Source organism: Lissotriton helveticus, chromosome 5_1 (assembly GCF_964261635.1).
Source record: "Lissotriton helveticus chromosome 5_1, aLisHel1.1, whole genome shotgun sequence".
In the NCBI taxonomy this organism is placed as follows: Eukaryota; Metazoa; Chordata; class Amphibia; order Caudata; family Salamandridae; genus Lissotriton; species Lissotriton helveticus.
Window position 1 is genome coordinate 244,728,773 of NC_136065.1, and position 13,041 is coordinate 244,741,813.

The 13,041-nt window shown below is 40.5% G+C and overlaps 1 protein-coding gene across 1 annotated transcript in view; it reads right to left on the reverse strand.

Annotated features, from left to right (window-relative positions):
• Positions 1-13,041, reverse strand: part of FKBP15 (FKBP prolyl isomerase family member 15) — a 334,309-nt gene that overhangs the window by 71,553 nt on the left and 249,715 nt on the right. Inside the window, exon 23 of the mRNA XM_078642121.1 lies at positions 11,058-11,210. Coding sequence (XP_078498247.1) covers positions 11,058-11,210 — 153 coding nt within the window. The remainder of the gene's footprint in view (positions 1-11,057; positions 11,211-13,041) is intronic.

The window sequence follows — 13,041 nt, forward strand, 5'->3', positions numbered from 1 at the left end:
TTCTGTCATCTACCACGATTGAGCAACCTATGACTAAGACAGTCAGCCCACCAGTTCGTCTCTCATACGGGTGTAAGACAACCAGTTTTTCAATAACCCACAGTTCATTAATACCTCAAACTTCAATCTTCAGCTTATTGATCAATATCACTTTTGTATTCTAACATGTGCAGCACCTGACCGGGTCCCCTTTTGAGTATTCCCCCTTTTCCTCGCTCACTTTACCGTTGTCTTGCTTATTTCACTGTCTCACGAGGCTGAACAATCGCCATCAGGTACTCACTATTCCATTAAAGTTCTTTTTTAAGGATCATAGCTGACATATAGCATTCTAAGCGTATGCCTTTTTTTTCTGATCATTATATTGTCCCCATATCCCTTGGTCCTGAAGAGACCTTGCACTGTAAAAGGGTTGAAACGCAGTCCACTGTATTTGAAAGCAAACCAGTTTAAAAGCTCTGACTATTGTACACAGAAGCTGTAATCATTACTAAGTTAATCTTTAGTCGCCTTTAAAAAATTGTGGAAACCAAGTTGTACACGTTACATGTTTTTCACTGTTTGTTTTATGGTTCCATTTCACTTGGAGACACAAAAGCACTATTGTTTTTTCTTGGTCTGTGTATATATAATTTATAATTTTACAAATCTGATAAAAAGAACTAATGTGAACATAAAGTCTGCAAGGCCCTCTTTCTTTCTGACATCACCTTAACCCGTCTTTCTGATTGCGATTGTGCATTTGATGATTATTATTATAGTTTAGCCTGACTTTCCGCTGGAACCGTTGTTTCTGTTACATATGACATACACTGGTTCCTGGTGAGTAGGGTGCCTCTTGTTCTTGTTCTCGTTCTTTGTAGGCGAGGCGGATTACCTGTTTATGGGATTACAGGTAATTCAAAACGCTGCCGCCAAGTTAATCTGTAACATGGACAGATTTAGCTCTGCTTCATCCTGTGTGGCAGCCTTACACTGGCTACCTGTGTACAAAAAAGCTAATTTCAAACTTGTTTTCCCTGCGCATAAGGCCTTTTATAACTCAGGACCAGAGATCCTACAGGACAGAATAGAAATGTATATTCCAACTCCGGACATAAGATCGCGTAACAGCTCTTGCTAAAAAACGCATAAGGAGAGTTAGAACTGGTGGCTGATTCTTTTCTTATTTGGCTGCTGCCCAGTGGAATGTGTTACCTCTGAATATCCAGCTTATTAATAACCACAGTAGATTCAGGAAGAAACTATAACCCTGGCTTTTCCTTAGTTAATGTATTTCTCTGTAAGTGAAGTTCTCTTAATGGGCAGGAGGGGTAGCTACCTAGTGCCGTAACATTCCCTAGGGGATAAGTGTTGCACTTTACAAATACAAAAAATAAATAAATAAAGGCTTTAAAGAGTTGTACAAACTACCTTGAGCTAAATGATGCAAGCATGAAGGAGCATTGTAAGGGTAATGCTCTTCCACTGAGATTAATAATGCACCACATACGCTCAGAAGACCCTCTTGCCACCAGGAACGCCTGGTTCTTGGGTGCAAAACATGTTTTTTCAAGAATCGAATTGTTTTTGGAGGACTTTTGTGCATGTATATAACTTTCCGCCGTAGTTTCTGAAATTTTTCAGATTATCACAATCCTTTTATTTTTGTTGAAAAATGCTTAAATGTAGGGTGGAGAGTTTAATAAGTGGAAGTCTCCAACGTGGGCTCACCTGGAAGTCGAGGTCAGATGACAGATCTTGTTGTTACCCTAAGGGCCATCATGTCCTGCTCTGGAATGCATACAATGATCAGACAACTGCCCAGCACCTTGGCATGAACGATGGTAGCCATGTTGGAGATAAAAATGGCTACTAATCCAGATTAACGTGGAAGGCAATCTTTAAGTACAAATAATATTAGTTAATGATTCGGTCTAGAACTGCAAACATGGAGGATGTGACATGCTAGATCTCTGCTGGGGAACCATTATTTCTTAATCTCTTCTTGTTAACCGAAGAGTTGTTATTCAAACTGCTCTACTTGCTAGATTGCAATTTTCATTCTGTAACCTTTCCTTAGTTGTTATATATTACAAGGAAAAGCGTTACTTCACTGTAATAATAACTTGGCAGCCTCTGGTGATGTAGATTCACATGCTGTGCACAAACCAGCCCACTAGTGTTAGAAATAAATGCTTGATCGCTGTTGTTTTGTGTCATAACAGAGATTTTGGTTTAAATAGATATGTGATACCACACTAAAGCCCACATTGCACCTGGACATATTCTCCACTTTAGATTGGGCTTTTCAATAAGTAAGTATATGTGTGTAGTTGTATAGCTTTATAAAGTCTGTGGACTGGACAGGGAACACACTTTGGCAGAGTAAACATTAAGAGAAATTAGGAAATGCACGTGTCAAGCCAAGCTCGCATCTTGTGAGGTGGTGTGGTGCATATTGATCTACTGAAGTACACAAAAAAGTGGTGGATGGAATGATTACATTAATCTCAGCCACTGGTAATTACTTGGGCCACATCCCAATCCATCGTTATTATGCACACATGCCATCTTCAGTTTGAACCCAGCCAGGTGCAAACCAGTGTTGACCATGCTCCCATGGGATCAGTCCCGCTTGAACTGCCAGGCAGGGCCTCCGTGAACCGGAACACAAGACTGGTTTCACTCTAATTAGGGCTTATTAGTCAGAAATATGCAACCCTCTAGTTGTAGAGAGAAGGAACAAGGGCATCAAGAAGACCAGTGCAGCTGTTTGACATCCCAAGCTTTTGAGCCAATTCCTCAATTGATCCCAGTGCCCAGAGCATACTAGGTCACTTTCAACCCCACAGGATACGGTGGCTGTAGGTAATCCGCTTTTTCTTCGTGGAAACCCAGATTTTCACCTTTTGATGCCACTAGTGAACTGCAGCACCTATTATGCCATCCACTACAACGTCAGTGCAAATAGGGCTTTAGGCGTACCGTTGTAGCCTGACTATAGCAGTGTAAAAACTACAATTTGACCTGTCACAATAAATCCTTTTGACAGTTCAACCCTCCCTTTAAAAGAGTAATAAGTCACCCCTATGTGGGCTTTCCAGCCCACAAGGCAGGGTGCATGGTGCTTAAACGTGGGGCAGGCAGAATTTTAATGTTAACATGTTCTTATAGTGACTAGCACCCAAAAGCTATTGTCGCAAGGCTGGCTGACCCATACAGAAACACTAGGAAGCAATACTAAAGCCTAATGCTGCATCTCGGGAATAGGACGAGCTAGAAAAATAATTTTAATAGTTATCAAAAATCCAATTCATCGCTGAAATCCGATTTTTAATAACTATGCAAGTTATCCTTTACCTGACTGAACTGTCAGAAGACATAGTATATTTCTCAGCCAGCTCTCAGCCAGTAATTAGCATTGAATTGGGGTGAAATACATCTCAGAAACAAATAGGCTGACCTGAATGGGCAGAGATGACTTCTTTAAGCTCAGCAGTTTTGCTGCCTGTGGGCCTCAATTTGTCAGCAGAGTGTCAAATCCTACTTGACAGGTCTACGAAGCCACATGTTACACTTGAAGGGACGAGATCAGGATGTCAAGAAAATTCGTATGCGTTCACTGTCTGATTGCTGAAGTATCCTACTTTTGTCCTACAAGACCTCAGTCTCTAGGTTTTACATATAACACTAGGGGGGTAATTGAAAGAATTGGAACAGAATGACAAGACAATTCTTGTGTATCCACTGTTTAATTGGTGAGAGGACTCTGCTTTTGTGTTCGCAGCCTTTTGTCTCTGGGGTTTTTGTGGGTACAGTGGCTGCACCAAATGGATTTTGGTGCTAGATGTGGGAGGACACCAGAATTACCATAGTACACTTCCCTCTCCACGCACAACCCCAGAGCCCGACTTTCACAATCTTGTAAATAGCCAAAGTGGTTAGGGCTGACCCCAGGAATGTTTAACCCATTGGTTAGGGCGTGCCTAGGAGTCATTCCCACCCATGAGCTAAGCCAGGGATAGATGTGGTACATCTAAGCACCCACTTTAGAACACTCCTGGACCTTGGGAAGAACAGAAGAGGACTGGACCTGCTTTCTGTGACCTGAGAGGAGGCCTGAATGACTAGACCTGTTCACTCTTGTACCTAGGACAAAGAAGGGGGCCTCCAAGGGTGATTAGGCGGACTTCTAATTCAAGCTCAAGGAATAATCACAACCCTTGGCAGGGGGAACGCTCAAAGTCACTAATTTAGCCTAAACTATGGCACAGAGCAGTCAGACTTAACTTAGGGCCATGTGTCAAGAATTTATGCAGTACCATAACAGTTATAAAGTAAATATGCAAAACAATAAATATAGCATATCTAATTAGAAACATAGAATAAAATTAACCAAACAAAATGACACCAAACTGTCAAAAATTCAAAAAGAGAAATCAAATATGTGAATATTTAAAGTTTAAGTGGAAATATCACCCAGAAACAAAAAGTGTCATGGACAGTCAATGGTAAACTGGCACCTTGGCACAATATGAGGCGGACTGCAATGCAGCATGTCCAATACACTAACTAGGTTCATCCTGTCATTCTGGTCAAAGAATGTATCTTTTCCCTTATTCCTTTAAGTCCTAATCTACCACAGAAGTAAACTTTTAAAGCCAGTAGGACCTCAAAGGAAGCATTTAGATACATGCAGTGTGTCAAGGCAGAGACCAATAGTAGGGTTCAATGCAGGGGTTCAGCTGCTACTGGCCAGATAGGCCGCTGCGGGAAAAGCCCCCTGCAGCTTGTTATATCCCTGTAGCCACCAGGGGCCCTGTGAACGGAATACTGATGGTCCACATACTCTAAATAAGAAGGGGGACCATCTGGTTGGAGAAAGACACTTTATGACAGAGTACCCGGTCTTCTAAACTCTAAATCAACCCCTTTACCTTTAGTGTTAGACACTTATGGTGCTTTATACTTTTATGCATGAGGGCTGCACTGGGAAAGTTTACACTTTACTGTGATTTTAATTTCAAGATTGTTATCGAATTTTGACAAAACACTGTACATATATCTATATATCCAAACATACAGTTTGCCCAATGAGAAGATGCCACACAATGGAGATTCACCACCTTTAATCAAGGAACAGCAGTTCGATAATGATGTAAGGTCCCCCTCTTTCAAATAATAGCCCAACGCGTTTCGAGCAACCTTTGCTCTTGGTCACGGGCTCGAGTGAATGTGAAAAACGGCATTTACAAAAGCTCCTTTTACGTAACAAAAGTCCCGCCCTTGTGGGCGTATGCTCACCGGCATTCCGGTCTTTGTGGTTCCTTTGATTATAAAGTTCCAAGTGGGTGCCGTATTGGATTCAAATAACCCTCTGTTCAGTATTTCCCCAGTGGGTCAGGTAGGCGAATTGCATCACTTCGAGCTGATCCAATTTTACATTCCTCGGCACGGCAATTCCATTCAATCTGTGCTCGAGGTTTCAAACACTGGTTCCGCGCACTTCGCGGCAGGAAATCTCCACGACCTGTGCCAGGCCGCTTTCATATCCAAACATACAGTTTGCCCAATGAGGAGATGCCACACAATGGAGATTCACCACCTTTAATCAAGGAACAGCAGTTCGATAATGTTTTAAGGTCCCCCTCTTTCAAATAATAGCCCAACGCGTTTCGAGCAACCTTTGCTCTTGGTCACGCATTGGGCTATTATTTGAAAGAGGGGGACCTTACATCATTATCGAACTGCTGTTCCTTGATTAAAGGTGGTGAATCTCCATTGTGTGGCATCTCCTCATTGGGCAAACTGTATGTTTGGATATGAAAGTGGCCTGGCCCAGGTCGTGGAGATACCCTGCCGCGAAGTGCGCGGAACCAGTGTTTGAAACCTCAAGCACAGATTGAATGGAATTGCCGTGCCGAGGAACGTAAAATTGATTAGCTCGAAGTGATGCAATTCGCCTACCTGACCCACTGGGGAAATACTGAACAGAGGTTATTTGAATCCAGTACGGCACCCACTTGGAACTTTATAATCAAAGGAACCACAAAGACCAGAATGCGGGTGAGCATACGCCCACAAGGGTGGGACTTTTGTTACGTAAAAGGAGCCTTTGTAAATGCCCTTTTGCACATTTACTCGAGCCCGTGACCAAGAGCAAAGGTTGCTCGAAACGCGTTGGGCTATTATTTGAAAGAGGGGGACCTTACATCATTATCGAACTGCTGTTCCTTGATTAAAGGTGGTGAATCTCCATTGTGTGGCATCTCCTCATTGGGCAAACTGTATGTTTGGATATATATATATATATATATATATATATATATATATATATATATATATATATATATATATATATATCACTCCAACCGGTTGCGGTGTAACGAAACCTCCAAAGCACTTTCTCCAGTGCACAGACACGAAATAACGCTCCAAGGCCAGTCTTTAGGTAATCGTTGTTTTATTCAATCATAAAGTGCAGGGGTGCATAACAGAGAACGTCGAACAGACGCGTTTCGGGCGTAGCCGCCCTTGCTCACTGTTGGCGGTAAGGTGGACAAACTTGTGTTTAAATAATACAAAATGAATTGGAAAAAAGCGCGCCCAAATGCAAATCTCGCGCCCAAAAGAAATTTAGGAAACATAGTGTAAGGACTATATCCAAATCAAATGTTCAGGAATGAAAATAAGAATGTGTCGGCCATCTTAGTTTAGTCAAACCTTCATACATATGAATAGATCTATTAAATGAATATTCATGCAGGCAATCTTTACCATTTAAATGATATCCTGAAAGTTAATTAAACATACAAAATTGATATTGTTTGAGCATTCGTCCTTCAAGATACATTGGTCCTTGTCTGTACTAATACATAAAAGTAAAGAACATATTGTGTCTATATTGCCTATGCAATTCATTTTTAATCATGACTGAACACAGGCTTTCAACGATAAATTTGTCCATTCAATACATTTATAAATGAGCACAAATGCTCACAATGTCCTTAGCACTTTTACTATGATTTTTCCAAGTATTCTAACCAATTAGTATAACAAATGTTTGTCCATCTCATCAACAAATAATGATTTGTGAATAGTGGGGGAGTGACAAAATGTCGGCGATCAGTCTCGTTTTGACAAATTGTGGTGTAGGGTTGAATCCAAAATAAGCAAACATGTGACAAAGGTAAAATAACTTATAACCTAAGAAATTAATCTCTATGGTTAGTTTCATGATATTCTCGGATGTTTAAGTCACATCCTGTTTGCTCAATTAGCCACACAAGGGGGTATAAAATCTGGTCTCATTACTGACTGTCAATTGACTTCTTCAGTGGCTCTGATGGCACATATTTTCTTGACATGTGGGCAATCACTATCTATTCAGAAAATTGTAGACTGATTTGCGGGAAATTACAGAAAATTGCAAAAAATTACAAAAAATTACAAAAAATTACTTAAGTCCTCACCCATGTTTAAACCTGCAGGAATTTTACTGTTGAGTCTTATGATATACATTGACTCAAGTTGCCTCAATCTCTTTTCGTAGTCCCCACCCTTCTTAGACGTTTTCACAGCATCTATTACAAAATAGTTCAGCTGAGACAGATTCCTATTATGAAATTGATCGAAATGTCGAGCTACTGGGTAGCTCTGATCACAATGGACAATGGCCCGGAGATGCTGAAGGATACGTTGATACACGGGCAATTTGGTGCTCCCAATGTATCTCAAATTGCATGTGCAGGTTAAAACATACACTGCTAGCTCTGTTCTGCAGGTGTAGTGGGCTTTAATTGCAATGGGTTTGGGATCAAAGGGAGTTGAATAAAACCTGGTGTTGATACCAAAATGACATGCACGACATGAAATGCAGCGGTAGAAACCCTTACGGGGTGACAACCAATCGTCATTCCTAGCTGTTTCTGGTGAACTTGACACCAATTCGTTACGCATGCTGTAAGCCCTTCTGTATGCAACTGTTGGTTTGTTGGGTAAAATTTCACTGAGTACAGGGTCAGTAAGAATTACCGGCCACTGTTTTCTCACCAAGCTTGAAATCTGGCGGGCTTGCCTGCTGTAGCTGGTAATTAATCTAATGTCATTGTTATTATCTGTGAGGTTTGTTTTATCTATGTCTATGTTAGTTGCTGCTAGCAACCTGTTCCTATCAAGTTTGTTGGCTTTTGTCCTCGCTTTGTTTAGGGCGTTTCTTTTGTAACCCCTTGTTTCCAAACGTAAACTGGCTTCTTTTTGATGCTGGTCTCGAAGTTCCACCGTACTGCAAGTCCTATGTATTCTAAGGAATTCCCCATAGGGGATTGCCCTAATAGTGTGTTGTGGGTGGAAACTTTGAGCATGCAGGATGCTATTTCCTGCAGTGCTTTTTCTGAAAAGACTTGTGGTAAGGGTATTGTCCACTATCTCAACCAGAACATCAAGAAAACTGATTTTATTCTTACTTATTTCAGCCGTGAACTTTAGATTGGAACTATTCTTGTTAATGCTTGATACAAACAAATTAGCATCTTCCAAACTGCCTCTCCAAACAATAAAGATATCGTCAATGTACCTGATGTACTTCACAATATTGTTATTCCAAAAGGCCGAGTGTTCGACCCTGAGGACATGCTCCTCCCACCAGCCCACGTGTAGCCCCGCGTAGCTGGGGGAGAAGCATGCCCCCATGGCCACACCCCTCAACTGCTTGTAGATCTTGTTGTCAAAGAGAAAAACATTATTGTTACGACAACGTTCTACCATAGCAATCAGCATAGCGTTGTGTTTATACAATTCAACAGGCCTTTTGTCCAAATAGAATTTGATGGCTTTTAAGCCATCTGAATGCGAAATACTAGTGTACAGACTAGCAATGTCCATTGTCATTAACAAATATTCAGCAGACCAATTGCATTGGTTGATATTCCTAAGGAATTCTGTTGAGTCTTTGATGTAGGCAGGAAGGCTAGTTACAAAGTCTTGCAAGTAATGATCAATATATTTTGAAGTGTTCTCAAATAAACTGTTTATGGCAGAGACTATTGGCCTCCCTGGAATTGGTAAGACTCCCTTATGGACTTTCGGGATGAAATAGATGTTCGGTAATACTGGATGATCTTTTTGTAAAAACTTTATTTCATCCTTAGATAAGAGGCCTTCTCTTTTCCATCCATAGAGTTCTTTATGGTAGGCTTGTTGGATGGCTTTGGCTGTTTTGAAATCAGTTTGGGTATAGCATTCTGGGTCATTGAGGTGTTTATCTGCCTCTTCCATATATTGTTGCTTGCCCCAAAGCACAATGTTGCCACCTTTATCAGATTGTTTGACAATAACAGCTTGGTTGGTTTTAAGTTTCCTCATTAGTTCATTATATGGTCTCATCTTAACATTGGTTAATCTTTCTTGTCCTTTAGTGCGTGTGTTTAATGTTTTAAGACCATCTATTATGAGTTCTGCATATACATCTATGGCGTCTTTGGGCATTATTGGAATGAAAGTTGATGGCAACTTAAGTGAACTTCCTACAGTTTGACCCAAGTCAATATCTTCCTCGTTGGCTACTTCCTGTGTGCTTTGAGAGGATGTATTGCCATTAGTGCGTAATGTATGCATAGTTTTAATTAGTGCGATGTCTTTTGCTTGCAATCCACTTCTTTTTGTTGTGGTAGGGACCATTGTCGTGGCTTTTTTCGTTGTCCCCACTCCTTCCTTGATCGCATAATATTTACGCAATTTTATTTTTCTGATGAATTTGAATACATCCACTCTAGTGTTGCCATAATTAAAGTTACTTTCTGGGCAATAGGAAAGTCCCAAAGTTAAGAGTTGTTTTTCCGCCTGATCCAGTTCAACATCCGTAAGGTTAATGATGGTGTTGTCATTTACTACTTGTTGCTTTTCCAATTCCTTTTTTTCTGCGGTCGCCCTCTTCCTCTTTGCGCACTTCCTGCGTTGTCTTCGCCTTGAGTTCCTATGTTGCTTGTTTGAACGTTCCTGGAACGTAATGTGCCCTTCCGTTGCATCCTCATAAACTCCAACTCTTCTCTTAGGGTTAGTTGACCCATATCCCCTTCCTTTGTACCTGGGGTTCCGCTGTCAGATTCTTCGCTGGTTGGCACCAAGCTCTCATTGGATGTTGTGGCGATCGAATCGCCCAAATCGACTGATGCGGATTGTACTTGTGGTTGGACTTGTGCCTGCTTGAACACATTTTTCCCGGATGCCCGTTGTCTGCGTAAATGGTCATATTTCCGTGCAAACGTGTATATTTGCCCTAGTTTGTAATCCTGTTCATCTCTGGCAAATTTGTACACTTTTCTAGTTTTGATTGTTGCTTCATGTTTGCTTAAACGTTTCTTGATATCTTTACGCGTTTGTTCAATTAAAGCTTCATCTTTTGAAAATTGCTCTTTTGTAAGTTCTTCATTGATGCGTTTGATTTCTATGAGATCCTTATCACGATCAATTTTGGCATATTTTATCAAAAGACATAGCAGTCTCATGGAAGCTTCCAAATTGCTTTCTGCCCATTCCTTAAGAAGCATAGGATTTGGATTATCAAAACTAGGCACTAACATAATCCTTAGGCCTCGTGGCACTCTGCCTACTTCATGGTATTTCTCTAATGAGCGGATCTCCCACCACTTGGTTAATTCACTCCTCATGTGTTTTTCCAGTTCCCTTAACAGTTTTTTAATGTCATTGCCCGTCGCAGTTTCAGTATGAACATTTCTGCTTATATCCCCACTTTGTGTGACTTTCGGCAAATTAAGGAACAGCTGATATATATGCCACGAACCTCGCACAGTTACTCAAACCAGTATATCTACATATTTTTTTTTTAAAGATTCTACTCCATGCTTCACATTCTTTCTTTCATTCCCTTGCCATTTTTCTGTAGGTCTCCATGTTTCTACTCAGAAGCCCTTCCCTCTATTTACAGGAGGTTTTCAGGAGCTTTGAAGTGGCAGAGAAACTAAAAAACTACAAAAAATAACCTTCTAAAGCTTTTTAGATGAGCTAGGGGTTTAACTGGTCATGCTCTGAACTTCAAAACCAAATATCCTGCATACCTTTTCTTCTAGCTGAGTAAGCCTCTGCTGCAGTGAATCCCGCTGCTCACATGCTTCCTGGTATTGTCGTATATGTTGCTCTTTGGCCGAAGCCAGCATGCGATCACACTTTGACTGCCACTGGGATTCCAATTCTGACTGCAACAAGGATGCCTGCAAGGGACAAATCAGGATGACTTAACATAGGTTGTCACCATCCTGTTGGCAAATAAAGCAGAAGATCAGAGAATCCACATAATTATATTTTGAGATCGACGTGATTTGTGCAACACCGAATTTCAAAAGAAGAGAAGTAGAAGCATAAAAATGTATTTTTATTTCCTGGTCTGACACTTTATTGGAAACATTGGGCTAAGGAGAGAGATGGATAATATAACTTATTGGGTTCATAGAAGCCAGTGGCTGTCATGATCAGGTAATGCTCTGATTCTTTACGTTGTGCTTTGAAATTATGTCACGATCTGAGACTCATATTGGGCACAGTCATTTTAGTTACAGCCACAAAGAGAAGTGATAAACACAACATTCAGTAAAAGTAATTAGAAACCCCTATGCCAAACATACACCATTGCACTTCGCACTGTCTTCTTCCAAACTTACTTTGAATTTCTATGTTTGCCACCTACAAAGCGAAGGCAACCCACCTTGCCTGTGAGGCAAGATCAAGATCTCTTTAGGGAGATGTAACAATGACAGCAGCTACCTCATTAGACTTGATACATACACATTCAGAAAAGAAAACAAGGCACTAAGCCTTCTCCTGTGATGTTCTAAGGATCTGAAACTTCCTTCCCACCCAAACCTGGGAAGCTATGTCACTTGTACACTTCACTAATGAACTAAAGGGCCCTCATATTCATGCAACATCAATCACATGTAAATCTCTGGATAAAATGCCTAGCTAGAAAACTATCCCTTGTCCAGCTGACATCTGTTTCTTCTTAACCACAGCTAAATACCTACCCTACACCCCATTATGTACAGTCCTTTGCAGCTAGATCATTACTTTGCAAATAATTCAACACAATAAAGGCAAAAGAACATGAAGCACGCAAGTACATACGAGAAAAGTGTAGTCTGTCACAATAAATAGGCCTGTACCCTTTATGTTCTACACATTCTGACTAAACATCTCATAATTCACTTTCACCAACACACTAGAAGGACCAACTCTCTCAGATCAATAGGCACTTCCATTTTTCTGCCAATGAACATCGAACGTTTGGAAAAAAATTCAAAGTCATATATTTGTAATTGATATAGATCATTACCACAAATCCTGTTGCAATTGAAAGATGATAAAACACACTTTGATTTTATTATTTGCACAGACATGTTTGGGAATTATATAGGAATAATTACCCATTGGTGCTATCTCTCATTCTTGAGATGTTCAGCTCATTTCAATTGAACGTTTTGGGGTGTTTTCCACCTTGTGGTAGGAATGATGCTTTAGTTGTGACTTGGGGTGCTCTTGGATTTTTCCTACCACTTTGCACCATCTACCAGAATTTTTGTTCATTTGCTGAAACTAAGACAGCAAAGGAAAGATGTCATTGATAAGTGAAAGGGGACTAATGGACTGTAAGTACCAAAAAACCCTTTTCCTTTGTGTCCAGTCTTACCCGACCATTTTGCACTTCCAAATCAGTGTAGTAGTTGGGTGATTGTGGAGACAGTGAGTTGACCATCAGTTTCAGTTGCTATTACAAATTATTACAGATCAACTCCCATTTTCAATATATAACAAAAATACATATAAGCCAGTCTACAAACTGAAGGTTAGTTAGCAGGTTAAATAAATATGATACAATTTTCTAAGCCTCCCACTGACTCCCTTCCCATCACTCACACTGAAGAAAGAAAAACACTCTCCATATATTTAGTTATTGCCTCCCTTTCATAGTTCTAATCCAGTGTTTAGTCGTTTGTTTAAGAAAAAATATATCCATGAATCCCTATTAACCTGGCTACTTAGCTTGCA